Source organism: Microdochium trichocladiopsis (assembly GCF_020744255.1).
Source record: "Microdochium trichocladiopsis strain MPI-CAGE-CH-0230 chromosome Unknown B0I36scaffold_5, whole genome shotgun sequence".
NCBI classification, from domain to species: Eukaryota; Fungi; Ascomycota; class Sordariomycetes; order Xylariales; family Microdochiaceae; genus Microdochium; species Microdochium trichocladiopsis.
This window is the reverse complement of record NW_025763548.1, coordinates 487,523-513,734: the sequence shown is the minus strand read 5'-3', so window position 1 is coordinate 513,734 and position 26,212 is coordinate 487,523. Positions and strand designations below refer to the sequence as shown.

Sequence of the window (26,212 nt, the reverse complement as noted above, 5' to 3'; positions counted from 1 at the left end):
GTTTCCTTCATCCAGGCAATGTTGCGAGGACTAAGAGGAACAGGACTGGCCAACCGCTGCAGGCGTAACCACTTCAAGCAAGGGTCTAAGATCCAAGTTAGCTCCAAAACAATCCTGTGAATCAGCTCAAATGGAGCCACTTTGGAAAGGATATTGCGCTGCTGTGACGCACCTGAGTCTGACTCAATATCGAAACCGATGAAAAACGGTTTGGCGTGCCGATGACCTCTCGTACCGGTGACATACACATGCAAATACGCACCAAACAAGCCCTCCTCGAGCGAACCGTCTCCCCGTTGCAGACAAATCGCGTGCCGCCACAATGGGTCTCTCCACCCATATTCCATCCTCAACACGACCTTTGAGCCGCCCGGCACTGACAGTTTAGAAGCCAGTATTGCGTATCGTATTCCCGCGCAGCAATGGCAGCCCCCGGCAGCTGACTTGGCAAGAGCTGGCAGGTATGGCAGACGATCCTCGAACTCGTACTCCGTCTTGAACCTTCGGGGGTGTCGTCTGCGCTGAATAGCAGGTAGCCGCATCCTTGTGCGGCCCCATATGCCTCGCACCCTCCAAACGCTTTGTCGTCGAACTGTAGCAGTTTACAGTGGCGGCAGAGTTCACTCGCGTCGGGATTTTGCTCGCCTTGGCAGGACATATTCGCTGGAGTTGTGCGTGTGATGTGTTGTCGGCGGGGCTGAAGAACCGGAGCGCAGCCCCTGCTCATTTTCAAGAAGCGACAAGAGCAATGGGGAGGCAGAGCCAAATGTGCACGAGCTTGAACCGGGTCCCGACCTTTTAAAGCAGCATGCAGCAGGCTGCAAGGCACTCTGGGCGCAGCGGATGCTGGAGCTGGGTGGTGCGTCCCTACACCGGTTCCCCTTGGGTGCGCAGTGTCAACCTTGCCGTCACATTGTGGCGAGGTGCTTGCTAGGTCGTAAGTCATTGGCTCAGCTCTCCCCCCTTTGCTCGAATCTGGGTGTGTTGGCAGTATAAGCCACTTCCCAACCCTGTTTCAGCATCCGCGATACCGTGGTCTTCCATTGCAAGGTATCTGCAGCCAGTCTGGCATATTCCTGGCAAGTACGAGCACGGGCTATAAAAGTTTCATTTGGGGATGCCATGCAACAGTAGGGCAAAAGATGCAAGAGTAGGAGACTTGCTTATGATGTTGCCTCTTGTCCTCGACGAAACGCACAACTGTCCTATGACGCCAATGATGCATAGCGATAAGAAAGAGCGAGCGGGCGTAGGTTCAAGTCAAAAATCCTCCTACTGGCTAGGAAGATTATACTGGATTGCCCAAGTTTTGGCGACACTGTATCCCTAGCATAGAATCTGGTTTTTTCTGTTCTCTTCTGTAGTATTGCTGGTTGTTTTACTACTATTCAGAAATATACTTGTGTGATGCAAACTATGATGTTATACTAGTATTTGGTAGATGAGAGACTCATGAAATGTTAGTCTAGTTGGAAGGCAACAAGATCCGCACTTATAGCAGATGAATATTTTCGCTCTATATGCTGCCAACATTCGGGGTAGGAGATGTAAGCCTGCATCAAATGATATCCTGCGGAAAGAACAGCGGCGAACATGGTCCACAAACGGTGCTGCCAAGAGAGGTCTTCACCGGAATCGGTACTATCGATGCCTAAATTGAACTCTTCGTTCATCCCAGAGAACGCGGCCTGATCTGTGCGGACAGGTACTACCGCAGCCCTCTCGAAGCATCAACAGGTGTTTATACTTCTCTCGCCTCCCTTAAAGGCCCCGCAGTATATTCCGCACTACCATACGAAGACCCATCCCTCCGGCCGCATATCGCCGGGCGGAGTTCGAGAGGGCCGAGTGCGGGGCGGGGAATATCCCGGCACTGGCCCCGCGACCGGAGCATCTGACGATACGACCTAATTAATAACTCGTTCTTGCACCTGATGGTTTGCGTGTTTGTCTGTCTAGTACTTCGTAAGTAACTAGACTCAGCCCCTCCCAGCAACTGACTCGCCCTGCACTATTACTGTCTGGCAATTTGAGACTATACTCACCTCGTCTCTCGTCACTCCATACTCCATCCCCCTATATTCATTGCCACCATGTCTCCCCAGCACATCCCCCCCAGCGGCATCTGGGCCCCGGCCGTCACCATGTTCGACCCGGAGACGGACTCGCTCGACCTCGAGGCCCAGGCGCAGTACTACAGCTACCTGTCCAAGACGGGCCTCGCGGGGCTCGTCATCCTCGGCACCAACGCCGAGGCCTTCCTGCTGACGCGCGAGGAGCGCAAGGCCCTGATCGCGACCGCCCGCAAGGCCGTGGGGCCCGACTTCCCCATCATGGCGGGCGTCGGGCAGCACTCGACCAAGCAGGTGCTCGAGAACATTGCCGACGCCGCCGAGGCCGGGGCCGACTCGGTCCTCGTGCTGCCGCCGGGCTACTTTGGCAAGGCCACCACGCCCGAGGTCGTGGCCAACTTCTTCGCCCAGGTCTCGGCCAAGTCGGCCCTGCCCATCGTCCTGTACAACTTCCCCGGCGTGTGCAACGGCGTCGACCTCGGCGCGGGCGTCATCACCGCCCTCGCCCAGAAGCACGCCAATATCGTCGGCGTGAAATTGACCTGCGGCTCCGTCGCAAAGATCACCTGCCTCTCTTCGTCCCTCTCGCCCGACAGCTTCGCCACCTTCGGCGGCCAGTCCGACTTCCTGATCGGCGGCCTCGCCTCGGGCTCGGCGGGCTGCATCGCCGCTTTCGCAAACATCTTCCCCAAGGCGCTCGTGCAGATCTACCAGCTGTACCGGCAGGGCAAGCACGCCGAGGCGCTGGCGCTGCACCAGAAGGCCGCCCTCGCGGAGCAGGTCGTCAAGGGCGACATCGCGGCCACAAAGTATGCCGCGGCGCTGCACAGCGCAGCGTACGCGGGGATCCAGGGCGCCGAGGTCAAGTTCCGGCCCCGCGCGCCGTACGTCGAGCCCAAGGAGGCCCAGAAGGAGGCGATCAAGAAGGGTCTGGCAGAGATGGCCAAGATCGAGGAGAGCCTGCCCATGGCTAGTTGAAAGGCTTGGGGTTCGGGTGAGCTGTTCGTTGCTCGGAAATTAGAGGGAAGTGTGAGCGCAAGTTTTGTCGATGAGGATAGAGCTTTAGAAATAGAACCCCCTTGACGTGCGTAGCACAGCAAACTTGGTTTCATGGGCATAGATTGAGGATGATTCGGAAAGTCTTTGATCACTTTGACTGAGTGAGCATGATCTATGCCCGTATTAATCGTTTCTTGCACAATAGTCGAGGGTAATTCAAGCCCAAGGACGAAGCCTTGATCTCTTCGACGAGGATGTACTGAAAGACAAGGCAGGCGTTCATAGTCAAAGCGGCATGGGTTTACAGGTGTTCTCTTGTAAAGCAGACAGGAGAGCATACACTGCGTCATTTCTCTGTAGAAAGGATAGTTACGTATATATATATATATATATAGCTGAGTGGAAATATGGTCATTATCATCGTGAATATCGTGAACATGGAGACACATTATGAAGTCCCAGTACGCCGCAAACGCCTTGACCCAGAGGCAAAAGCAAGCCTACGACAAAGAAAAAACAACACACTCATGCTCCTCGCTCATTTGGTTCTTTCCGTCATGATTGCGTTCATGACCACCCATTCACACCTCCAAGCTGTCCGATCAGCGGTGTCCCATCAACCTTGCCCTGACCCCGGCGCTCTTTCCTCCTCCGGTCCCGATTACTCCTACTCTTCCGCTTCGAATTCTCCTCTTCTTCCTCCGCATCTAGTCCCCCTTCCTTCCCACCATGAACGACTTCATCGTCCGAGTAAACCTCGACATCAAGATACGCCACTTCCTCTTCTTCGCCGACGCCCTGGTTATGATGGAAGTCGTCATACACAATCTCGTCTCGCTCGTCAACCCCGCCGACTCTGCTCCCACAGTAAGACCCCAGCCCGCCATACCCTACACCGGCCCCACCGCCAAAGTACTGGCTCTGCGTGATACCAACCTCGATAGTCCCACAGTCGGACCTCGCCCCGACGCCGAGCGCGGAGCTCGCCGCAGTGCCGTACTGGTGGTACTGGTGCTGGTGGTGCTGGTGCACGGGGGATTGCGCGCGGGACATGGCGGCCTCGGACGCGGCGCGGTCGATCGAGTAGTCTTGCTGCTGGCGCGCCTGGTAGGCCTGCGTGTCGCGCGGGTCCGGGATGTAATATGCGGGCTGGAACTTTGTTGCCGGGAGGATGTCCTGGGCGTTGTCGTCGTCGTCGTCTTCCTCTTGCTGCTGCTGATGGTGATAAAGATGCTGAGTTTGGTCGTGAACCCTTGAGGCGGAGGGGTCAAACAGTGAGAAGTCGGAGGGCAGCTGCATTAGCGTAGGAGGCGGGTTTGGTGGTGCGAGGAAGGAGGATGGTGATGTTGTTGTGTTGTTGGTGTTGGTGTTGGCGTGATTGTTGTTTCTTGCCCTTGGCGTGTTCCCATTGTCAGAGATGTAAGACGGAGGGCGCGGCCAGGGCGTCGTCGGCACTGTTGTTGGAAGGGCGTCCTGGTGCACGAAAGCTCTCGTGGCATGGACCACAGAGGGCGAAGACACAGCGCTCGGGCTGGGGCTGAAACTGGAGAGCGCCGAAGAACCAAGATCAGAGACGGCGCTGTTGTCGTAGACGACTTCGTTGTCATGTCTCATGGTGAGATAGGAGGCCGGCTCTGCGTTGGCGGGAGGAGCAGAAGAGCTGCCGATCACAGCCGGGTGATTGGCATAGTCGGCTTCCTGAGGCGACCGTTGGCTCTTCTCAGAGATGGGAGACGGCTCGCTGTGCTGCCAGTATGCTCTGTTGGGGCTGGCGCGCTGGAGGTTGCACGCAAGGTCAGTGTCGGTTCGTGGCCTCGAGCGTGAAGAGACATAGCAACGACAAGAGATCGTCGGTTGAAGGCGGAAATCGGGCGAATGTACAGGAATGCTTACCATACTTTCCCTCCAGTGGCCGTAAGCGGGCGGCTCGACTCTTGCGATCCCAGCGTCAAGCCCAGGAACTTCCCGGTCACTCGGGAGGGCGATGTGAGGAGCGTACGCAGACTGCTGCTGCTGCTGCTTCTGATGTTGGGCCTCGAGGTCGTTTCGTCGCTGGGCCCGGAGCTTGGCCTTGTTGCGCTTGTGCTTGATGAGCATGACGAGCCGGGCAATGAGGTAGATGAGGATGAGCGCGCTGATGCCCACGATGACAGCCATCGGGATGGTCAATTGGCTCGGGTCAACGGTGTTCGTGAGGGCGAGACCGGCGACTGGAATCATGTTAGTCGCTGCTAACCACAAGATCAGGACGAACCGGCAGTGCACTGCAAAAGGTTTTTCCTAGAGGCTGGCAACACGTACAAAAGGTCGAACAGGAGGAAGACTTACAGATCCCAACAATGAGCACCAAGAACAACCCAGCAACAACACACTGCACGATCCGGGCCCTCATCCGCCGCGACCTCACGGGTGGGAAGCATCCCATGAACGGCCTGGGCGGGCTCCTCGCACGCCTCCTGTGCTCTCTGTCCCTGCCGCGCTTCTCGTTCGACTCTCCCGACGAGTTTGTCGACGACGACAGCGACGACTCTGTAGTGGTAGCGCCGTTCGCGGCCGAGCCGGACACATCGTGGTGCCGCGAGGACTGCTGGTGCCTCCTCTTGCTCTTGCCGTGCTTGTTGTTTGCCCCGCTCCTGGTCTTTCCGCTGTGCTTCCTGGTGGCCCTCGTCTTGCCGTGCCGGTCGTGGTGGCGCCGCGTGCGTGCATCTTCAATGTCCCCGCTGCGGCCGTGACCGCCGGCTTCGATCTGGGTCGTTGTCACCCCGCTGTGAGGGCCAGTGTATGTGTAAGTGGGCATGGGCTCCGTGGGCAACGGGGGGATTCCGCTGTTGAGATTGTCGGTCGGGTACTCTGTCGGAGGGTACACTGATGATGGAGCCCTCGGGCCTGCAGCGACATTTCTCTGGGTAAAGAGCGGCCTGGGGGCGGAAGACTGCTCTGAGAACCGCGAGTGGCCGACCAGGCCGATTCTCGGGAGCTGAAGGCTTGGGATGCCCAGAGAGAACCGTGATCTCGGGCTGGCCAGCTCATCGGCTGCTCCCGACGCGAGGTTCTCGGTGCTCTCGCCAAAGTTGGAAGCCAAGGCGTACTTGTTGTTGGAGGCGCCTGTGTTGTTGTTGTTGTTGTTGTCTTCGTTGTGGTTGCGGGTAAAGAGTGACGAGAACGGACGGCGGGTGAAAGTGAAGCGATTGTTCGAGTTACTGGTGTCCCTCTCCACCATGGCGGGCTGCGACGAAGACTGGTGGTATAGTTGCTGAGGTTGCCACTCCACGTCTGGGTTGACGTCGCCGAGCGAATCGCCCTGCTGGCGGAATATACTTCTCCTGATATAATCCATGGCTGTGATTTGTGGCGAGGTTTTCGTTTGGTTGTGGGTGACACGCAGATCACGGAGCCGTGAAACAGTGCGTGGTTCGGGTCGAGCCCAGAAATGTAGAATACAAGGTGGAATACACAAAAGCAGGCCTTTGGTCGTCCGAGCTGCCAGAGCCTGAGCAACAACAACAAAGTCGAAATGATCAAACGTGTCGTACCAGACGAGGCGAACTAAAAGTGGCTACGGAAAGAAGGACGAGGAGAGAGACGAGTGCTGGGCATCAAGACCACGCAGCAAGTCTGGTTCATATTCAGAAGCCTCTCTGGCTGAATCACCCCTTTCCAGACAGGCGAAGTGTGCCTCAACATGGACTTACATGCATGTCTTGTCCCAAGCTGCAAGGTGCTGCCCTCGAAACAGGCTCCATGGGCCGCCATCGATTCGACCACAGGTGTTCCGGGAGCTTGCAGGGGATGCCTTAGCGCTGTGGGGTTGAGTTCCCGCCGCAAAGACTTTGACCAGAATCAGCACAAGCTGCCCAAGGTCCTGGTTGCCGCAGTCAAGAAAAGCCTGCAAAGTAGGCTCTTCCTCCCATCATGATCCACGCGACGGACGAAATAGAGCAGCATCAACCGCTGGTGTGCAGGGTTGTGTGTTGTCGAAGTCGAGGCGTGTGGTTCCTGGGTTGGCTTGGCACAACCCCAGTGGAGGGAATGGTTGGCTGGGAGCAACCCGCAAACTCTAGCGCAACTGCCGGATGCAGGGTTGTGCATCTGGCGTTTCATGTTTCCCAAGCAGCTGGTGCGCTCTCGCCCTGTAGCTTGATCCGCTCAGTGGAGAGACGCAGCACGAGGGCTCCTCTGTGAGTCACCATCGCATGCAGGGAGCCGGCTAATAGCACACGATCATTGTGGCTGGTCTTGCTGCTGGGTGACCTCGGCCCCCAAAAGTCACCTGTGTCCCTCTGGGCTTATCAGGCTTTGCTTTGATCGGCTTGGATTGTTTCTATCTCGCGCCGCGACGAGTAAATCTCGGGTGCGTTCCGCAGTCCTTGGGTTCTCAAAGCCCCTTGTCACACGCGCGGAGCACGTCAAGTAGACGCCTCTCTGTCTTCATCGCGTCCCTGACATCCTGGTGTCTTTCGTCTTCCTTCGACAAGTCCTCCAACCTCGAGCCGTCGTAAAATTTCTTCATTATGCGACAAGCCGGGTGCAGATTGCTTACATGATAGCTTACATTTGCGTGATCAAGTCTTATGTTTTGACTCGGCGCGTTCCTGTTCGCAGCCACCGATCGTTCTGGACCTGGTCTTCCGCTGACTGGCCAAAACCGCAAAGCTGCAGACTCCAACACCTCTTCATTCACGGTCTACTATGATGTTGCGATCCTCACTTCAGCTCGCCGAGGAGCATCCTGCGGTCCGACGATGCAGACAGGACTAGAGACTTGTCAGTATACTTGGTCTGAAGCAGGGAGCTGTATATGTAATCGGGTGAACATACTGATTGGCTGATCGTTCGGCGCGAACTCGGCACAGTTGACCGTGCCCTTGTGTCCTGGAAGCTTATACTGGAGCTTGCCATTGTCGCTGGACCAGATTACCACCGACCCATCGCCAGCGCCAACAGCGATGTTCTTCCCACTCCTGTCCCAGCTGGCACGGATCAGGTTCTGCTCAATGCCCATTTGCGCGCCGTCAAATGTCCGGATAAGTCGCTCTGTTGGCGCAAACGGCCGTATGTCCCATGTCTTGGCCGTCGAGTCATGCGAGTAGGACAGCAATGACTGCGAGTCTGGCGAGACGCGCAAGCTCGTCACTGTGTCGTTGTGGCCGAGCATGGAGTACACGACGGCCTTCTTGCGCAGATCCCACACCTTGATGTCATTGTCTATGCCGCCCGTGTAGATCTCGTTGCCCGCTTCCGCCACGGCCACTGCCGTTATCGGGTAGTCCGTCTCGATGTAGTCGGTCGCATTCTTCGTCCGCGGATCCCAGATGCCGATTGTGCCATCATCGCTGCCGCTGATGAGGAGCTCCTCGCCGCGCTTCGTCGTGTCCAGGGCATTGATGATCTCTTCGTGGCCGACGTATCGTCGTATCCTTGTGCCGGATTGCAGATCCCAACTTGCTAGGTGCATGTCGGCAGAGGCCGAGTATAGAATCTCCGAGTCGCGAGACCATTGAAGGTCCAGGATGGCGCCGCGGTGACCGGTGAGCTGGCCGTAGTTTTCGCACGCTCCGGAGGAGTTCCATAATACTGTCAAGAGGGATGAAGAACGTCAGCCAACTCGCTCTCGCACAATCCCGTGGTTGTCAAGATACGCACGTATGCTTCTGTCCATGGACCCAGACGCGATGAACTGGCCGGTAGGATCAAACTTGGCAGCAAAGACCTCGCCGGTGTGCCCAGTCAGCTCCATGAGGTGGGAGTCGAGGTTGCTCGTCCGCGGCGCGGCGATGAGCGCGCCTTCAGCACCGCCATCGCGGCGCGCAAGGGCTGTCGTGGTGCCTGGCTTCTGTCGCTTGACGACGAGCTGGCCATACTCGTCGGCGGGCCGCTTCTCGGCGGACATGGCTGGCGATATCGTGGGCTCTCGGTTGTGTTCAATAGTGTTCTTCGGCTGCGGCTACTCGCCCATATCAGACAGTTGTTCTAGATGCTGCTTCGGACGTGTTGGACTCGAAGCCCGGCGGGAGTGGTGATTTGTTGTGGGCTCTACAGAGCGTGCGATTCGAGGTTCGAGGATTGTGTGTGTACAGTATGCACGTTGTGCTGCGTAAGGTGCTCCAGTCCAGCGCAGCCTCGCGCGCCGTGTCGTCAGAAGCAGGAGCCGCAAATTTCCTGCCCGAGCTTCAGGCCCTTGAGCACAGCCAGCCAATGGGAGCGCAGTCCCCCACGGTCAGGGACAGCTCCAGGGGCCAGCCTCGCCGCAGCGACCCCGCTGGAACGAGCCCCATTCTGACCGCTGAGCTTCCGGACCGCAATAGCAAGCAGTACACATTTACGCCGTCACCTTGCGACACCACCCACAACTCACGCCGTGACGAGCCATCTTTTGACTTGCGCAAGGCTCAGTTGGTCCCTGTCAACCCTCAATGACCCCATAGTCTCGCCAGGAAGGCTCGTTGAGCGAGCATGTCATCCAACAAGGCCGCCCGTGTGGGCGAGGAGTGAGTTGGCCCCAACGTCCCTCTGCTCTTGCAGAGACAGTATCGCTGACAGTTGTGCGCAACAGGATATGGAAGTAAGCCACCGTCGAACCCCTTATCCCTGCATCCTGTCGAAAGCCAAGAAGACTTTGTTCCTAACAACAACGACCTTCGTCCTCCCAGAGGCCGCATCGACAAGGTCAATGCCGAGCTCGTCACCCTGACCTACGGCACGATCGTCGCGCAGCTGTGCAAGGACTTTGAGGGGGACTACATCGAGGTCAACAAGCAGCTGGATCGCATGGGTTACAACATTGGCCTGCGCTTGATTGAGGACTATCTGGCAAAGTCGAACTCGATGCGCCGGTGCAGCAACTTCCGCGAGACCGCCGACGCGATATCAAAAGTATGACGCCCGGACCATTGGGGGGCTGGGAAAAGGGACCGGGACACATCCCGCCAACGAGGAAACAACACGGATCCCGGAAGATCTATGCTAACTTCACGTCCGAATGTTGCAGATCGGCTTCAAGATATTCCTCAACATCACCCCGACGATTACCAACTGGACAAGCGACAGCAAGCAGTTCTCTCTCGTCTTCGAGGAGAATCCGCTCGCCGACTTTGTCGAGCTGCCCGACGACGGGCGCGCCCAGGACGAGCTGTGGTTCTCCAACATCCTCTGCGGCGTGCTCCGCGGCGCCCTCGAGATGGTCCAGATGCAGGTCGAGGCCCACTTCATCAGCGACGTCCTTCGCGGCAACGACACCACCGAGATGAGGGTGTCGCTTATCAGATACATCGACGACGAGCTGCCGCCGGAGGATGACTAGGCGGCTCGGTGGAGTGTTTGCACTATTACGGGATGCCTCGAGATAATATGAGGATGTGCAGTGGTTGAAAATAAAGCAAGCGCAGAAGCCCGCCGCGCTCAAGAGAAGATCTCGGCATGGCCAAGAGTTCATTGCGGAGAAATCTCTCCGGGCCGAGTCGATGGGCCAGTCAGGCGTATGGTGTACCAGGTGTCGTAACTAGATATCATGCTGAGTAACGACCTTAGCGCAGAAGCGAAGCACATGGACTCTGAGCCTATTCGGCCATATCTGAGCGGCTCCATGATCGAGATTATACTAGCTTGAAAGAAGTTGATCCGAAAGTGGTTTATCTCAGCGCCACAAGATCGACCTGGGTGGATCATAGGCTGCAACGAGCCACAAGATGTGACATGATGCTGAAGCAACAATCTAGGCTGAAATTGACTGGGTGGAAGGGCCATAAAATGTGTTGTCCTGTAGCAGGTCTTCCCTGGAGGTAGAATATATCAACGGGTGTCTGGGCAGTTCTGTAAGGAAAACTGGGAGGGCAGAGCTTGGGAAGGGAAAGTAGGAGGCAGATCCAGGCTTGCTTGCCCACGTTGCTTTGAAACAAGTCATCACTATTTACTATCTTGCGTCGTCCATATTCGGAGTCCGCCATCAAGGGCAGTATCAAAACTCACTTGTTAAGCATTCATTGTTTGAGGGTTCAATTTGAAGCTCTATTTCGTCTTCTATTTCTTTTCGGCTGTTCCAAATCCAATCTCGATATGCATTTGTGGTTCTTTTCTTTTTACTCTCTTTCTTTTTTTTCTTGCTTTCTCTTCATCGCTTCCTGGCTTTTTTTCTTTTTCTTTTCCCCCACTTTCTTTTCCTTTCGTTCTTTCTTTTTCCCCCCTCGCTGTGTTTTCTCCTCTCATCCAATTTGTCCTCAAGGGTGTACGTGTACAGGTCTTTGTCAGTTAATTACCGACAGCCTCGGTAATTAGAAACCCTCCTCAACAATGAGGAGCTACTGCATCAGTACCATAACAGCTCTTGCCTCGAGTGTTCTCTACAGAGAGGCCCAGACAATTCGTGTGTACATTGCATCTCGCAACCCGTTTGCTAGAGATATAATAGGCGCCTACCAGACAAACCCCCAACCCGTACCTAGGTAGATAGTCGTGACTCGTATATCGATATTGGATGATCGGGCCATCGCCAAAATTCCGTACGGTGGCAGTATCCCAGGCCTTACATTACACAGACCCGGAGAAATCGCCGGCAATTTTCGTCAGAAGGAGGCACCCACTTACACATTTTCCAATGACACTTATCATACGAGCCAAATGAATGTACTAGCAATCACGAGACAAGAGGCCTAAAAGGGTGTGGCTGATGCCCCTGAGGCTAGCGCACAATGGTTGTGATGCAGCAATCAACAGAGCATATGCTGCACAAATGCATCTTTTCAGAGCATGGGCTCTCAGCAGTGCCGCATCGCAATGGGCTCTTGAAGCATCCGCGATGCCAGTCCCCATCGTGGCGTGGCGCTCGTGCATCCCTGAAGCCATAGAACCGCCAGCTATGGATGGGTCCCAATTTAACAACAGTTTCGCATGTCGCCTATTTTAGTGTAATTTCCGGACGTGTCGCGCTTCAACGCGACTCTACGCAGTAATAACCCTGATAACGACCCCGGCGGAAATTTGACGCAATAATGAGTTCATTCTCCTATACAATTTTCAGCGAGTTGTGGAGCTGCAAAAGTGAATGGTGGCGGACGTTGTGATGTGCAACTAAAAGTGCACGCCCGATAGCCGCAGGAGGATGCATGAGAAGTCCCTCTGCATCTTAGGCCAGATCCGGATGCTGCTTGCTGCTGTCACGAAAACAATTGGAGTTGATGTAGAGTGGTTGAACAAGACTCCAGGGAGATGGCCAAGCTGCCCGAGCCCGGCCGCAATTAGGCAAGGATTTGCCAAGATGGTGCCGCCGCTGGCATCTTTGATAGGGCTTCTAGAACGTCTCGAGAGGGTGTCAATGGCACGCCATGGGTGCAGTGCAGGACAATTTGCTGACAACGAATAACCCCCGCACGCGCTGGTGCTGGTGCTGGATATCTCGCCAGTGCCCGCAGGAAGCAATGACAGACCTTGGCAGGGTGTATGAGCAAGCGCTTTGAGACGAGTTCGGGACAAACATGCCACAACACGGAGTATATGCCAGGGCGTCCACGGGTTGGACGCGTCGAAACTATCCTAAACCGACTTTCACGTCACAGATTCAACGTTGGGACGAGAGGGGCGTGGTTTGGTCCCCAGGCCCAGGGCCGGGTGATTATTACCTAAGCGGCACCACTGCTCTAGGTACTCTTTTTGGGGGGCAGGCATCCAGCCGTTGGCCGCTCCGCCCGCAGTGCCGCACGCACCGCACCGCACCGCACCTTCCCGCTGGCGCCGCGCGTGCCTGCCCTGCACGATCATCCCAGGCGTCCGTCTTAGCCTTGCCACTGCCTGTGGATGAGTCCTAGTCCCCGTGCGGGATGCAGCTGAGCCTCACCCGCGCCGCCGAAACTCGCACCGGCGAGCATCTCACGGCCAGCACGAAACGTTCCAGATCCCCCCCAGCCGCCGAGTCCGTAAAACGAACGCAGGCGGCCCCGATAGCCCAAACGAGTGTGCCTGCCTATCGACGATCCAGAACACCCGAGAGACGGCTCCTTGTCTGGCGCCAGCGACTCCTGATTCGACATCACTGTCACGTATGCCGGACTCTCATTATCCCAGCCCGGTCGTCGTGCAGTATCGTGCATGGGCCCTACCCCCAAACCGGTAATCCCCAGACCACGACATAAACCGTCAGTTCCGGACGTGGTGAACCCCCACATGACAGGGAATCGCTTGCGCTCTTTGCAACCGGGTTTCAACGGTGATTTTGCGCCTCTGTTCAGGCGATCCAGGCTGATCACAAAACCAGCTTGAAAAGCCAAACTGTTAGCGAGCGACTGGCTGGAGAAGCAGAAGGTGGGCGCCAAGACTGTCACGAAGTGAGGATGGGTGGAGCCAGTCTGAGAAATACGCAGGCTTGTGACGCACATGGCTCTCGGCGCGCCCTGTTCTTCGCGCACTTCTACGTCAAAACTCGGGCCAGAAGGCTGGCCAGTCGCCACTTGCCCTGCATCATCGGACCCAAGGGGTCCTTTGGGGTACCTGCGCCATGCTGAGATTTACGCCCACAGAAACGAGGATTTGCATGGAACCTCGAGATGCCGCCCGCCCCAGGGCTTGTCGTCGGACCACGCCCAGGCGCCCACGTTCTGTCGCGCTGCAGGTTCACTTGCTGTTCTGTTGCAGGACCGGCGGGCCTACTGGCGCTGTGTCCGGTCGTCTGGGGACTTCCGCCAGCCCACTGCTGTACGTCACGGCCAGGACCAGCCAGACAGACCCACGCCGCGCAACAAGAACACACTGTCTTCGCTGCAGTATGACTGGCAGCCATTTCGAGCTCCGAGGCTTTGGCAGCAGCAGCAGCTGTCGCCCCTCGATCTGGTCGACTCTTTTCAAGTCCAGCGTTTGAGGCGTAAGCAGGACTTCAAGGCATGCTGCCACAATACCAGTAATGCTGCAGAGACATCTCATCAAGCTCGACAGCCGCCAAGAGCGCCATGATTAGCTAATAAGCGCGGCGGCTCTTCAACAGGCTGGAATGGTCACTGAGGCTGTCAGGCTGAACCCAGCCCGTTCCCCACGCTGGGCAGCTTGCTTGCGCCTGCACCTGGTACACTAATTAACTGAGCTTAACGCCTGGCAGATCGCCCACAAGGGTCCACGTTCCTTGCTGCTGGTCCAGCCCAGGTGCTCGGCCACCAGACGCGTTTTGAATGCGGGAGTGCATCCCATATGGGTTCACGAATTTCTTGTTGAGAAGAATGTTTTGGAAGGTTTTGCCTTACCGCCGAAGTAGCCAAGCATTATTCTCTGACCGCTTTCTCGACTTTGCCCAACTGGTTATCGTCGTTCAGACATGTCCGTGAGCGCTGACACGTGGAACCCTCCATACCTGCCGGCACTTGGGATGTCTGACGATCACTGGAGCTACGTTGTGAGACCCCCGCCACGCCGTCCCAGTAGCGTATTAGGGGCGTTCAAGGAACAAATTACAGCTTCATCGAAGATTAAGGACGCAAATTTGGAGATGCTGCTGCCTCACCATGCGGTCATTTGCTGAGTAACGCGAGTGCTGAAGCTTCCACCGATGCGCAAAGTATCTTCGCCCTGACATTTGGCACGATCACATGGCGTTTTCGCTGACCAGAAGCTGCTGGGTTTGCCGCTGGTCGCGACAATATCCGCTTTTAGCCACTCGCTGATCGAATAACCACGACTGGCCGATCGGGAGAGGCGGATACCTACGCTGCTGCTGACCACCGCACCAAGGTCTCTGCTGTCCATGTTCGCCTCTTGGTCATCGCTGCTGTTCGACCGGATTTCTTTGCCTTGCTGCTCATGACTTATTCTCCACAGTCCCAGATGAGCCCTGAAGCTCATCACCCGCGGCCCCTAGTCCAGACAGTGGTCGGTCCAGCTGCTCAGGTTATCGGTTCGGCCCAGCCGTGTGGGAGCTGAGAACCCTACCTTGACAGCTGGCGGACGTCCGCCTGCCCCACTTTCGCAACTGTGTCAGGCTGCCAGCTCGGGCGCGCCAGGCGCCTGACGGCCGCGCCGGAGCCAGCGCAGGACGCGGGCTGGGCGAGGAAACGAAGAATTGAGAGGCAGGAAGGAAGCACACACCACCTTCGCTCCACCCATCCCCCCCGGGACACGACGCAGCAGCTCTGATCAATCATACCACCACCGCCGTCGCCCGCCGCCAGCGCCAGAACCACCCTTCCCTCCCATCTCCCCATCCGCCCCCCGTCTGGCGCACCTCATCCTCCCATCTCGGTCGCGGCCGATCGGGCACCACTCTCTTCATTTCGACGACATCACCACCCTTTTGCGTCTCGGCGCTCCTCTGTATTCTAACCATCGACCTCTGGAACCGTGTGCACCTCGTGGCCACTCATCAGGGCTCTTGACCGGACAATCCTTCCTGGTTGTTCGTCCTCTGTCTGGTATGTCTCTCCCGCTCGCCCACTACACGACATCCCCGTCGCGCACCTCCAGCCTCGACTCTTCGTGCCACGATATCATCCCCATCGGCCCGTCAATGCATCGCTGTCGTCGTTTCATTGATATTCGTCGTCACGCGCATCGCGCAATACATCATTCACGCCTTGCGCGCGCCTTCGTGCATCGTCGCTGCTTAGCTGCCTGGTGGCGTCGCGCGCGCGCGCGGCTCTCCCATACTCCACTACTCCTCCCATCCTCGACTTGACTCTCTACTACCAAAGCCGTTCGCATAGCTAATCGAGCCATCTCCTACAGTGTATTCGACGCGTCTTTTCGACTTGGCTTGAAACCCTTACCTGCGCATGTGCTGCGTCACCATCTAACTGGGCTACGTTGCCATCACGGAGACAATCCGCGCAACCTTGGACACTCGGACTTGGCCGAGCATATTCTTCTTTGTCACCACTCCGGACCACAGTACTCTGCACTCGCATGCATCGTCGCATCTAGTACAATAAACACGTCATATCTCGAGTGCTTGGCAGGCTTGATCTGTCTGCCACACTGACGAAGATGAACAACGTCAACATGGCCAACATGACGGCCATGGCTGCCGGAGCGCCTGCAGGCGGCCCCATGGGTATGATGATGCCTGCAGGTGCTGGCCCGGCGCCGATGCCGAACAACGCTCTGTCAACACGCGCCAACCTTCATACATGCATCTACGAGTATTTCCTCAACCAGGGCATGTATGATGCGGCACGTTCACTGCTGCAGACGCCTGACAGTGAGGTTCGACTCAAGAATAATGGCGGCGACGGCAATCTTGCCAACGGTGTCAACGATGACAGCATGGATACAGACAGCAAGGACGATGCCGACTCAAAACGACCAAGCGATCTCCCGCTCGCAAGTTCTAACAGCAACTTCTTGTATGAGTGGTTCTGCCTCTTCTGGGACATGCAAGTAGCAGTCACAAAGAGGAATCATTCAAACACCGCTGTTGGTCAATTCTTGCAACACACACAAGTAAGTTCACAAGGCTGGGCCGTCTGCTGTGCCATGTCGTCAGAACCGGAAGACAAGGCATACTAATCACAACCGCTCTAGCAACAAAACCGGCTCCGTCAGAACCAGCAACAGGAACTGCTCAGGTCGATGCGGCCAGATGGCGCCATGTTCAATCAAAACCCCATGATGCGCAACATGCCCAACAGCATGCAGATGCAGAAGCAGCCGAACCTCGCGCGGACTGCCATGGCCAACAACACCAACAAGTAGGTTCTTTATTACCGCGCGATACGTGCGCACATGATAACTGATAATTCTTTAGCCCGCAAGCGATGCAGATGCTTCAAAAGCAGGGACAAATGCAGCAGAACGCCGCTGACCTGGATGCCAACAGACGGCCAGGTTCTCCTGGTTCAGCTGAGAATGCCCCATCTCCGAACAAGCGGCCTCGGCTTGACGGCGCGGGGCCGTTCAACCCCCAGCAACAGGCTGCTATGATGCAGAATGGTCAACGGCCTCAGCAGGGCATGCCAGGGCAGCAGGTTCCCAATACTCCGGCAAATACCACCGCCCAGGCTCAACAGCTGCTCCTCACAAACGGCATCAACCCGAGCCAGTTGACACCTCAGCAATTCCAGCAATTCCAGAACCAGCCACCACATGCTCAGATCAAGTCTATTCAAGCATACTCGCAGAACCTGCAACAACACCACGGTCAGCAGATGCCGAACAAACCTGCGCCAAACCCCAACGGACCTCAAGGACAGGGCTCGCCAATGATGGCCCAGGGTCCCGATGGAGCTAATCTCAATGCGTACTACCACCCTGGAGAGATGGGCGGCCCTACTGCTATGCGACCTGGTGCTCCAGGCGCGCAAGGCGCAGGTGGCAGCAACCATGCTCTCCAGGACTATCAGATGCAGTTGATGCTCCTCGAGCAACAGAACAAGAAGCGTCTGATGATGGCGAGACAGGAGCAAGACAGCATGGGTAACATGCCGCGCGCCGACGGCCAGCCAGGCCCTGCTGGAGCTCCCGGCCCGAACGGCCAGGCATTCCAGGACACATCTCCCCAGGCCGCCCGCACTGGAACATCGCCAAACCCTTCTGAGCAGATGAAGCGCGGCACACCGCAGATGAACTCGGCTGGCATACCATCACCACTCCCCGAGGGCGCAAATTCAAGAGGCTCGCCAAACCCCATGAGCTTCATGCCGAACAACATGGATCCGAATATGGCACCCCACTTCTTCAAGGGCATGAACGGGATGGAGAACAATATGGGCAACGTCCAGATGAATGGTGGCATGCGTCCCCCAAGCTCGCACCCTGGCCAACCTGGTTTCAACGGCCAGATGACGCCTCAGATGGCTGCCGCCGCGCGCCAACAAGGTGGCCAGGCTCCTGGAATGCAATGGCAAGGACAGCCTAATGGCAATGGGATGGCACCAGGAGGTCCTCAGGGTCAGGTTCAGGGCACACCACAACAGCGTGCTATGCCACCACCCTCCGCTCCGGCGACAGGCGCTGCTGCCAATGCCACCGCGAGCGGTCGCGCGACCGCTTCGCCACAGCAAGGCAATGCTGCGCCACCCACTCCTCAGCAGTCCAACAAGGCTGCGCCGAAGAAGAAGGATACAAAGAACGCCAAGACCAAGGTATGTCCTACCTCTGGGTTTCATACCGCGAGTATTGCTAACAGTGTCACTTTGCAGGCTGCCGCGACCAAGAAGGCCAATGCTAACACCGGGGCAACACCGGCTTCGGAAACAGCGCAAGATCAAGAGCCACCGACGCCCGCGACACCCATCACCCCGGCGTCGAATGCAAACTTCCCCAAGGGACCGAACGCAGCTGGCACTGCTGCCACGACTGCTCCCCCCGCTCCCGCTGCTCCGGTCGCGGCACCTCAGCCCGACCCCAACCAGATGGGCACTTTCGGCATGGAGAACCCGGCCATGGACTTCAACATGGACTTTGCGAACCCCAACATGACGGAGAACGTGTTGCAGGACTTCGACTTCGACTCGTTCCTCCATGACGATGCGGACGGCGCCAACTTTGGCTTTGACCCATCTGCATTTGGAATGGAAGGGGCCGGCGAGATCGGCGCGGACTAGAAGCTCGACTGATCCTCGTCCTGCCCAAGCCCGTCTTGTTTGGATTCTAGCACGTTATGGGGTTTTGCGTTGGGCATGTAAAGGCGTTCAGGGCTGCTTTGACGGATGTCTGGTCCCCGGTTGCGGTCATGCGGAAGATGGCGATGCGACCAAGAGGCCCGAGACACGGACACACTCACACACACACACATATACGAAACACTAACCCCCCCCCAAAAAGCTCAACTTATCTCTCACAATATCCTCTCTGCGATCCTCCGCCCTCTTGTCATCCTATAGTTCATCTACTTTAGATCGGCGTTGGGTACCCGTCGCTTGCATTTACCTGCGGTCTCGTTCTATTGGATCACTCCGGACCATTCCTCGCGAACAATCGATGCTTTTCAAAGTCTTTTTTCGAATCAGGCGAAATATGAGACACTGCGGCTCCCGCAGTGGTGTGGATTTTCACATCAAAATGTATTTCTCTCCGACATGGAGAAGTAGTTGGGGGTTTTTTTAGCAAAGCTGGACATCAGTACCATCATCTGGGGAAACGGTTTCTTGTTTCTTGTTAATCTATATCTGCAATTGTATGGATAATACCCTCGCCGTTATTCGCTGTCCACGGCCTGCTTCGTTCTTGTCTCGTGTGTCGCTGTACCTGCCTATTGAGTTGCTGTTGGGAGAGATGCAACGTGGACACATGCAAGCTGCAGAGCGATTTCTTGAGGCCCGCGCCCGTGAATTACTGCTGGGGGGATTTTATCTTCCCTGGGTATGGTATTTGTCCCTGAGAGGTTGACATGAACTGAGCTATTGGTTGTTCACCTTGTGGACAGGTCTATCATATCGCCCTGTTCTATCACTGTCTTGGAGTGAAGTGTTATCAGCATGGGGAATGAGCCAGCCCTTCGCGCAGTGTCCGTGGCTTGGAGATGGACGAACGTGTTGTGGTGGTTTGACCAACAGCTTTTTGTCACTCGAAGGACCCTGGAGTACCAACGCTGGTCTCCTTGTCCCGTATCTGGTTTCAAGGGGTTGGGATAGTCACGACATCAAGGGCTCCTCCTCCTGGGAAGGGATTGCTGGCAACTATGGGACCCTGGGACCCTGCCCTGCAAGTCCTTAGGACTTGGGGGATTCAGCGTTTCGAGATAGTCAACACGGAACCCGACAGAGAGCGTTTTGGAAGACAAAGACAGCTGGGACGAGAGGATTGACTGCGAGTGTGCTGAAGGGGATACCTTCCTTGGCGGGAGCAGAGTTTCAGAAATCTGCATGCTCTGTCTGTTGTTTCTTTGCAAGCAAACTGCGCGGCGGATACTGATTTGTCTGCCTCTCATTGGAAAGGGCAGACAAGACAGTCAGTCTGTTGACAGCTAGCAACCTGACGCTTGTCTCCAACTGATACCCACATGGAGGCAAGGCAAGGCCAGGAGGCCGGCTCAGCTGACTCTGCACTCGCTCCCCACTGCAGGCAGGCCCCCTCCTTCCCCTCGCCAGATTTCTTCAGGCGCTCTACCCACCCACCACCCACCACGTACTTACTTACTTGCACCCTCTCCCACCTTCCACACAATTGTGCCAACATTGCTGTGCCAACATTGCTGTCGCCCACGCCATCAAGGTTCTTTTCCTCGTGTCTCTGCCCTGCACACGCTACTTCTGCCCGCAAAGGTTCCCCTGTTCTGTAAGTCTGCCTTGTCCTGCATCTGCGCTCGCCTCGTCTTTTCCCCTCGGCTGCCCGCCGCCGCCGGCGCATCCTTTTTGTCCCCGTGCGCATTTTTATTCACCCCGCCATCGACCTCGTGCGCTCTCGACCCAAAAGTCACGCAGGCGCAATACGCAACATCCCCGGTCGCGCGCTCTTTCTCTGTCTCTGTCTCTGTCTCCGTCCTCGCCTCTTTCTGCGCGGCCTTGCGCGCGCTGCCTCGAATGGTGTTCGCAAGCCAGAATACAAATACTCAAACCCAACAACGACTCTTGGCTCCTGGTTCGCCACGGCGCACGAAACACTGCCTTGCTCTTCAAGGACTTGGTCTCCGCAGCCCGCACTCGGAACTTCCCCGCGCTCGACATGGCTGGTCTCGTGCGCTTGCCAAACTGGCTCTTCAATGTCCAAAGGACATGTTCTCGACACCAACAAGCCGCAAAGCCACCCTCCAGAACATCCCAATTGCGGCTGCTGCACAGCACCTGGCAAGGCGACAAATGAAAGAGTCGCCCAGCTTGCTTGAGCACCTCCACCATCACCTCTTTGCGACAATCCTCCTGCCTGCCTCTGCCGGGGCTCAATTACAAGCCGCGCAATGCCTATCGCTCTTCCGCCACGCGTTTATATTGTCCATCTATCAATGTGCCAAGCGCAAAACAAGTGGCGACCCGGATTAGTCGCAAATCACGGGCAGTCCCCTCACTTCGCGACGATTCCTGCGAATGTGCGCCTCTCATTGCGCAAACCGAGTTCCATCTAAGCTCTTCACCAACCACTGCAGCTTCCAACAATATATGTCGGCCCTACCATTGCCAATAACCACAGACATGACAAGTCAACTACTGTGCGCCATCGTATGAGACTTTCAGGAGCCTTCAACGGCGGACAAGCCGGAGACAGAGACACACAAGAGTCTGCCGACGCAGAGTCGATGGATGCGCAATCTTGCAATCGTCGCTATATAATGTAATAGCAGATACTAACCTGCTACCACTTTCAGTACATACTTCAAAAATGTCTTCTCTCTCCCGCAGGGCGTGCTACAAGTGTGGCAACGTCGGCCACTACGCCGAGGTCTGCTCCTCCGCTGAGCGCCTTTGCTACAACTGCAAGCAGCCTGGTAAGTCGAAACCCAACATAACCCAACGGCGCCGCCTCTCGACCTCATACTGACGCCACACGTCGTACTTCAGGCCACGAGTCCAACCAGTGCCCTCTGCCCCGCTCCACCGATGCCAAGCAGTGCTATCACTGCCAGGGTCTCGGCCACGTCCAGGCTGACTGCCCTACCCTCCGCTTGACCGGCGCCGGCGCCGCCAACGGTCGCTGCTACAACTGCGGTCAGCCCGGCCACCTGGCCCGGTCGTGCCAGAACCCTCCCGGAGTCAACATGGGCCGCGGCGGTCCCGCTCCCCGCGGTGCCTTCGGTGGCTACGGCGGCCGTGGCGGTTTCGGCGGCGGCCCTCGTCCCGCCACCTGCTACAAGTGCGGTGGTCCCAACCACTTTGCGCGCGACTGCCAGGCTCAGGCCATGAAGTGCTATGCTTGCGGCAAGCTCGGCCACATCTCCCGCGACTGCACTGCTCCCAACGGCGGTCCTCTGAACACTGCTGGCAAGACCTGCTACCAGTGCGGCGAGGCTGGTCACATCTCCCGCGACTGCCCCCAGAAGGCTGCCGCCGGTGAGGCTCCTGCCGTCGGCGCCGAGATTCCCGCCGCTGCCGCCCCGGCTCCCATCGCTCCCGCGGTCCTTCCCATCTCGTAAGAAGGATATCCAGCACTTTGGAACCCCCAAAGCGTGACGCATGACGACACACCTATAGTGGGGAGACTCGAGAGTCATGGCTGAGCCATGGCTGACCGGATATACATATTTACGAAACGGATTTTCCTTTGTCATTTATTCAGGAGCTCGACTCCGGCGAAATTCATCTCAAAACTTGAGCCACGAAAAGCGTCCACCTCGGGGGACAACCTTCGGGCTCAAGAGTTTCAATTTGGTCACGATTTTGGTTTTCACACGACTCATGGCGTCCACGATCACAACGGTTACATATTCCCCCGACTTATTTCGGTAACGACTTAACTTCTGATGCCCTTCCCGACGGACACTTTAGCATTGGCAAGAAACGGCGCCATCTGCCCTGTTGATGGCTGACGGCAGAGCAATATGCATAAAAAACCCAGCCCTACATTATATACATTTGCTTTGCACGTGGCTGGCCAGGGGGTTTAGTTGGCGAGGCGAGGTGTGTGTGGAGGCGGTGCGAGAAGAGGAGAAGGCGGCGTGGGTGGCAAGAGTGTAGTCTTTGAGATTGAGAAAGAAGTGAAGCAGAACCAGAAGAGCAGAGAAGAGAGAGATGTTTGTGCGCGAGACAGAAAAAGCCCTTGCCCAACGCCCCGCCCCGACCGTCCGTCCGTCACGTCACGCGATTCCCTCCTGAAGTTTGATGACGAAGAGACGCGCGCGCGCGCGAGAGCGAGAGAGATTCGATACCATGACATGAAAACACACGCGCACGAGAACAACCCCCGGCTGGGCAGTAGAGCGACAGTTGCTAGCTCGTTGTTCCCATTTGACATCGGCCACCAAGCCGGTGCTTACAAACTTGAGGATCTCCCGACATTCCGGTAAGTCTCTTTAAGTTTATCTGAACATGACTGGGAACAACGCAGGTTTGGAAAAAAAAGGAATTCTGCCACACGAGCTTTTCGACAACGACGATCTACCCCGTGAACCAAAGACGACATGGAGACAGACATGCATCTAGATCATATAAGATACACAGCCTGCATGCACAAAGAAAGACATGATCAAGCTAGACTCTATAGACCAAAGGTAGGGAATAGGATTCAAGCAGCCGAGCCAGCGAGTGAGCGTGCGTGCGTGCGTACATCCAACGCCGGTCCAACTCTGGCAAGGATCGACGCCCAGCGGCCCGCGTCGTGTCGGGGTGAACACGACCGACGACGAAGAAGAAGGGGATCGTACTTAAGTACGTGGCTCTTCGGCCAAAAGCATGACTGGTCTTTGATTCTAACCCGTCTTATCTTAATCTTCACTTGTACTTCTACTTTGTACTCCCTAGGGGACTGCAGCCATATGTCGTGGTTGAGAGTAACAAGATCCGGAACATACGTAGTTAAAAGAAAAACAAGGAATTCCAATGCCCCGATACCCATGCCAGAAAGACCACCACATATCAGGAAGAGAAGAAGAGAAGAAGAGAAGAAGAGAAGAAGAGAAGAAGAGAAGAAGAGAAGAAGAGAAGAAGAGAAGAAGAGAAGAAGAGAAGAAGAGAAGAAGAGAAGGAAAAGTAATATAAAAGGGGGGCAACCCGCTGTGCAAATCGGCCTTTCTGTCGGTGTATGTCCTTGAAGGAAAGTTTGATGCTTGCCCTGAACACACTCTGAACCCTCGGCTGGGAGGGGGGGGGGGGCATGGGCATTGGGAAAACTGACTCAAAACCACGACGAGAGGAAGACCTGCCCAGCCAAGCCTAGTTCAGACACTTTGCTCCTCTTCCTTCTCCTCGACTTCCTGTCTAGTACAGGGCAGGAAAGAACGGAGCACGACTATAGGAAGAAAAAAACAGACGATACCAGACCCACACAATCAAACGATCAAACAAACACATGGGTCCTTTGCTTTCCTTTCCTTTTCCCCCATTCCTCATCGACAGACCGGGCAAAGCAGCATAGAGAGAGAAGGTAGAAAGCGCACTGTTGGACTCTGCTGGTGGTGACCATGGGGGGCCCAAGAATCGGGAAGTGTTTGGAGAGGAAAAAGAGCTCTCGGTTGCTCGATTTCTTGCTTGCTTGATTGGATTCGTTCTCTATCTAGTTGTTTCAATATACCAACCAACAACACCCGCGCCCGACTACTAGTAGACACAGGACTTCTTCTTCCAACGGACTAGCTTGACCGTCACACCCCCATACGAGGCAATTTCTCTTCTCACACAATAAGACCCATCCCCTTGCCAATCTTGCGCACAAGCGCCTTCTTCAGGTACCACTCCCTGGCCAGGCTGCGCGTCGTCTTGGCAAACACCTGCGGGGACAGGTTGCCCCTCTCGACGGCGCGGCCGAGCACGAAGATTGCGTCACCCAGCGCGCGCTCCTCGGCGACCAGGTCGTACAGCTGGTTCCCCACGACTGTCGGCGCGACGAGCAGCTCGTCAATGTTGGGTTTTGGTTGGTTCTTGCTGTTGCTGATGACCGCGTCGGCCTCGCGCAGGGACGCCTGCAGGATCTGCGTGTTCGAGGCGAGCATGGCCGAGACCGGGGCCAGGGACGCCGCGTCCGACTGCAGGTTCTGCAGGGCCGCGAGCATGGCGTTCTTCTGCGCCGCGAGCCCTGCGAGGGACGTCTCGTTCTGCTGCCGCGCGTGCTGCCGCAGGTCATATAACGTCACGGCGAGCTGGCGCAGGAGGGCATCCTTTTCGGGGTTTGGCGGGATCGGTGGTGCTGCCGGCGCGTTGGAAGACGAGGGCAGAGCTAGAGTCAGGGGTTCGTCCATGATATCTGGCGGCGGCGGTGGTCGTTGCTGAATCTGCGCCGGCATTGGAGGAGGCTGTTGGTGCTGGGGGAAGCCGGGCCGCTGCCAACCCGGGGGAGGACCTGGGTAAGCTCCTGCTATTGTCGAGCCTGGAGGACTCTGTGCCGGCGAATCTCGATGCTGGTGTCCAACAGGCGGCGGGGGGCCGGCCGAATATCGTGGGTCTTGAGAGTTGAACTGGCCATGGCCCTGGAATGCAGGTGGAGGACTCTGCTGATGCGGAGGCGGACCATACTGCTGTTGTATAGGTCCGGCCTGAACATTCGGCGGAGGCTGTCCGAGTTGCTGCGGAGTGTGGTTGTGCTGCCGCTGCTGGTATTGCTGCGATTGATGTTGGTATTGGTGCTGATACTGAGGTGCTACTTGACTTGCTTGCTGATGTGGCAGAGGCGGCGCGCTGTCATATCTCGATGTGCTCATCTGGGGGGACTGTATGGAAGATGCCGAGTACGGGGCCGGCTGGCTCTGGCGATGACCCGGTGGCAGAGGTGGAAGAGGGGGACCATTCGGCCGTATGTTGTTGCCCTGGTCACCCTTCGGAGGCGGGGGTGGTGGTTTGTTGCCATAGTCGTGCACCTGAGAATGGGAGTGGCCCTGGTGACTAGGGGATGCTGTCGCCGAAGGATGAGGCGGTATTGGGGGTGGTGTCGGCGCAGCCGGTGCCTGAGCTTGGATTCCAGGCTGAGTCTGTGACGGACCTTGTGGCCTGGCGACCACGGGTGGCTCCTTTGCAAAGACGTCGCGAAGGATAGCGAGGAGGTCGGCGACGGAGGACTTGTCCCAGAAGCCCGGCCAAGCGGTCAGGTAGGGGTGATATACGCGGCCCTGGGGATCGACATGCTGGCCGGGGCGAACCATCATGGCCTCGTTGGGGGTGACGTAGACGAGGGGGGGCTCGCGCGGGTAGGCATGGGGCACCCAGATGGCGACGGGGAAGCGGTAGGTTGTGCCGCGGAAGACGACGGGGATGGTGCCCGAGAGGTGAAGGAGGAGGGCCGAGACGCCATTGTCAAAGGTGTGGGCATCGGTGCGCGGCGCGAGCGAGGGGTACTGGGCGAGGCAGGTCGCGACATCGTTGTATGTGCGGTTGACGTCGTGATACTCCTGGGAAGGGGGCAGTGTGAGCGGGCGGGCATACAAGGCATGGCATGGCATGGCATGGCATGGGGGCATTGAGGGACTGTGAGATCTGCTTACACTGGTCAGGACGCTGTAGAGCCAGTTGAGGACATGCTGCTGGACGGCCATGGCGTGCCCGTCGCAGCAAGGCTGCCTGGGCCGCAAGCGAGGTTGGTGAGCGGGAGGGGCAGTTGCAGCACGGCGAGCTAGCAGAGGGCGTATAGCATGGCGGGCCGGAGGGGAGGGGGCCGCGACC

General features: G+C 56.9%; 11 protein-coding genes across 11 annotated transcripts; 6 read left to right on the top strand and 5 right to left on the bottom strand.

The window, feature by feature from the left end:
- Positions 1-2,093: 2,093 nt before the first annotated feature.
- On the top strand, positions 2,094-3,050 carry B0I36DRAFT_362540 (dihydrodipicolinate synthetase; the record flags this gene model as incomplete). Its single annotated transcript, XM_046158674.1, has 1 exon — positions 2,094-3,050. One exon carries the CDS (start codon positions 2,094-2,096, stop codon positions 3,048-3,050), a length of 957 nt encoding a protein of 318 aa, XP_046012398.1.
- Positions 3,051-3,402: 352 nt separating this feature from the next.
- On the bottom strand, positions 3,403-6,203 carry B0I36DRAFT_322304 (uncharacterized protein). Its single transcript, XM_046153833.1, has 3 exons — positions 5,373-6,203; positions 4,965-5,281; positions 3,403-4,847 (listed from the first exon to the last, which is right to left on the bottom strand). Exons 1-3 carry the CDS (start codon positions 5,866-5,868, stop codon positions 3,639-3,641), a joined length of 2,022 nt encoding a protein of 673 aa, XP_046012397.1. The 5' UTR covers positions 5,869-6,203; the 3' UTR covers positions 3,403-3,638.
- A 1,126-nt stretch (positions 6,204-7,329) lies between these two features.
- Positions 7,330-9,170, bottom strand: B0I36DRAFT_288312 (WD repeat-containing protein). The gene is made up of 3 exons (XM_046151646.1): positions 8,715-9,170; positions 7,890-8,645; positions 7,330-7,825 (listed from the first exon to the last, which is right to left on the bottom strand). Exons 1-3 carry the CDS (start codon positions 8,959-8,961, stop codon positions 7,776-7,778), a joined length of 1,053 nt encoding a protein of 350 aa, XP_046012396.1. The 5' UTR covers positions 8,962-9,170; the 3' UTR covers positions 7,330-7,775.
- A 354-nt stretch (positions 9,171-9,524) lies between these two features.
- On the top strand, positions 9,525-10,371 carry B0I36DRAFT_362537 (BET3 family protein; the record flags this gene model as incomplete). The annotated part of the gene is made up of 4 exons (XM_046158673.1): positions 9,525-9,559; positions 9,625-9,633; positions 9,722-9,944; positions 10,060-10,371. The coding sequence occupies 4 exons, from the start codon at positions 9,525-9,527 to the stop codon at positions 10,369-10,371; spliced, it is 579 nt and encodes a 192-aa protein (XP_046012395.1).
- A 1,718-nt stretch (positions 10,372-12,089) lies between these two features.
- Positions 12,090-12,560, top strand: B0I36DRAFT_322297 (uncharacterized protein). Its single transcript, XM_046153831.1, has one exon. It carries the CDS (start codon positions 12,166-12,168, stop codon positions 12,424-12,426), a length of 261 nt encoding a protein of 86 aa, XP_046012394.1. The 5' UTR covers positions 12,090-12,165; the 3' UTR covers positions 12,427-12,560.
- Positions 12,561-12,770: 210 nt separating this feature from the next.
- Positions 12,771-13,836, bottom strand: B0I36DRAFT_430990 (uncharacterized protein; the record flags this gene model as incomplete). The annotated part of the gene is made up of 2 exons (XM_046162566.1): positions 12,771-13,512; positions 13,548-13,836. 2 exons carry the CDS (start codon positions 13,834-13,836, stop codon positions 12,836-12,838), a joined length of 966 nt encoding a protein of 321 aa, XP_046012393.1. The 3' UTR covers positions 12,771-12,835.
- A 525-nt stretch (positions 13,837-14,361) lies between these two features.
- On the top strand, positions 14,362-14,963 carry B0I36DRAFT_348906 (uncharacterized protein; the record flags this gene model as incomplete). The annotated part of the gene is made up of 2 exons (XM_046156740.1): positions 14,362-14,553; positions 14,697-14,963. 2 exons carry the CDS (start codon positions 14,362-14,364, stop codon positions 14,961-14,963), a joined length of 459 nt encoding a protein of 152 aa, XP_046012392.1.
- Positions 14,964-16,037: 1,074 nt separating this feature from the next.
- Positions 16,038-18,580, top strand: B0I36DRAFT_348905 (uncharacterized protein; the record flags this gene model as incomplete). Its single annotated transcript, XM_046156739.1, has 4 exons — positions 16,038-16,478; positions 16,560-16,726; positions 16,783-18,118; positions 18,176-18,580. 4 exons carry the CDS (start codon positions 16,038-16,040, stop codon positions 18,578-18,580), a joined length of 2,349 nt encoding a protein of 782 aa, XP_046012391.1.
- A 2,851-nt stretch (positions 18,581-21,431) lies between these two features.
- On the bottom strand, positions 21,432-22,301 carry B0I36DRAFT_113135 (uncharacterized protein). The gene has a single exon (XM_046147912.1). It carries the CDS (start codon positions 22,174-22,176, stop codon positions 21,466-21,468), a length of 711 nt encoding a protein of 236 aa, XP_046012390.1. The 5' UTR covers positions 22,177-22,301; the 3' UTR covers positions 21,432-21,465.
- A 348-nt stretch (positions 22,302-22,649) lies between these two features.
- B0I36DRAFT_113141 (uncharacterized protein) lies at positions 22,650-23,712 on the top strand. Its single transcript, XM_046147913.1, has one exon. The coding sequence runs from the start codon at positions 23,026-23,028 to the stop codon at positions 23,653-23,655; it is 630 nt and encodes a 209-aa protein (XP_046012389.1). The 5' UTR covers positions 22,650-23,025; the 3' UTR covers positions 23,656-23,712.
- A 522-nt stretch (positions 23,713-24,234) lies between these two features.
- On the bottom strand, positions 24,235-26,085 carry B0I36DRAFT_242179 (UEV domain-containing protein; the record flags this gene model as incomplete). Its single annotated transcript, XM_046149883.1, has 2 exons — positions 24,235-25,941; positions 26,035-26,085. The coding sequence occupies 2 exons, from the start codon at positions 26,083-26,085 to the stop codon at positions 24,235-24,237; spliced, it is 1,758 nt and encodes a 585-aa protein (XP_046012388.1).
- Positions 26,086-26,212: the final 127 nt, after the last annotated feature.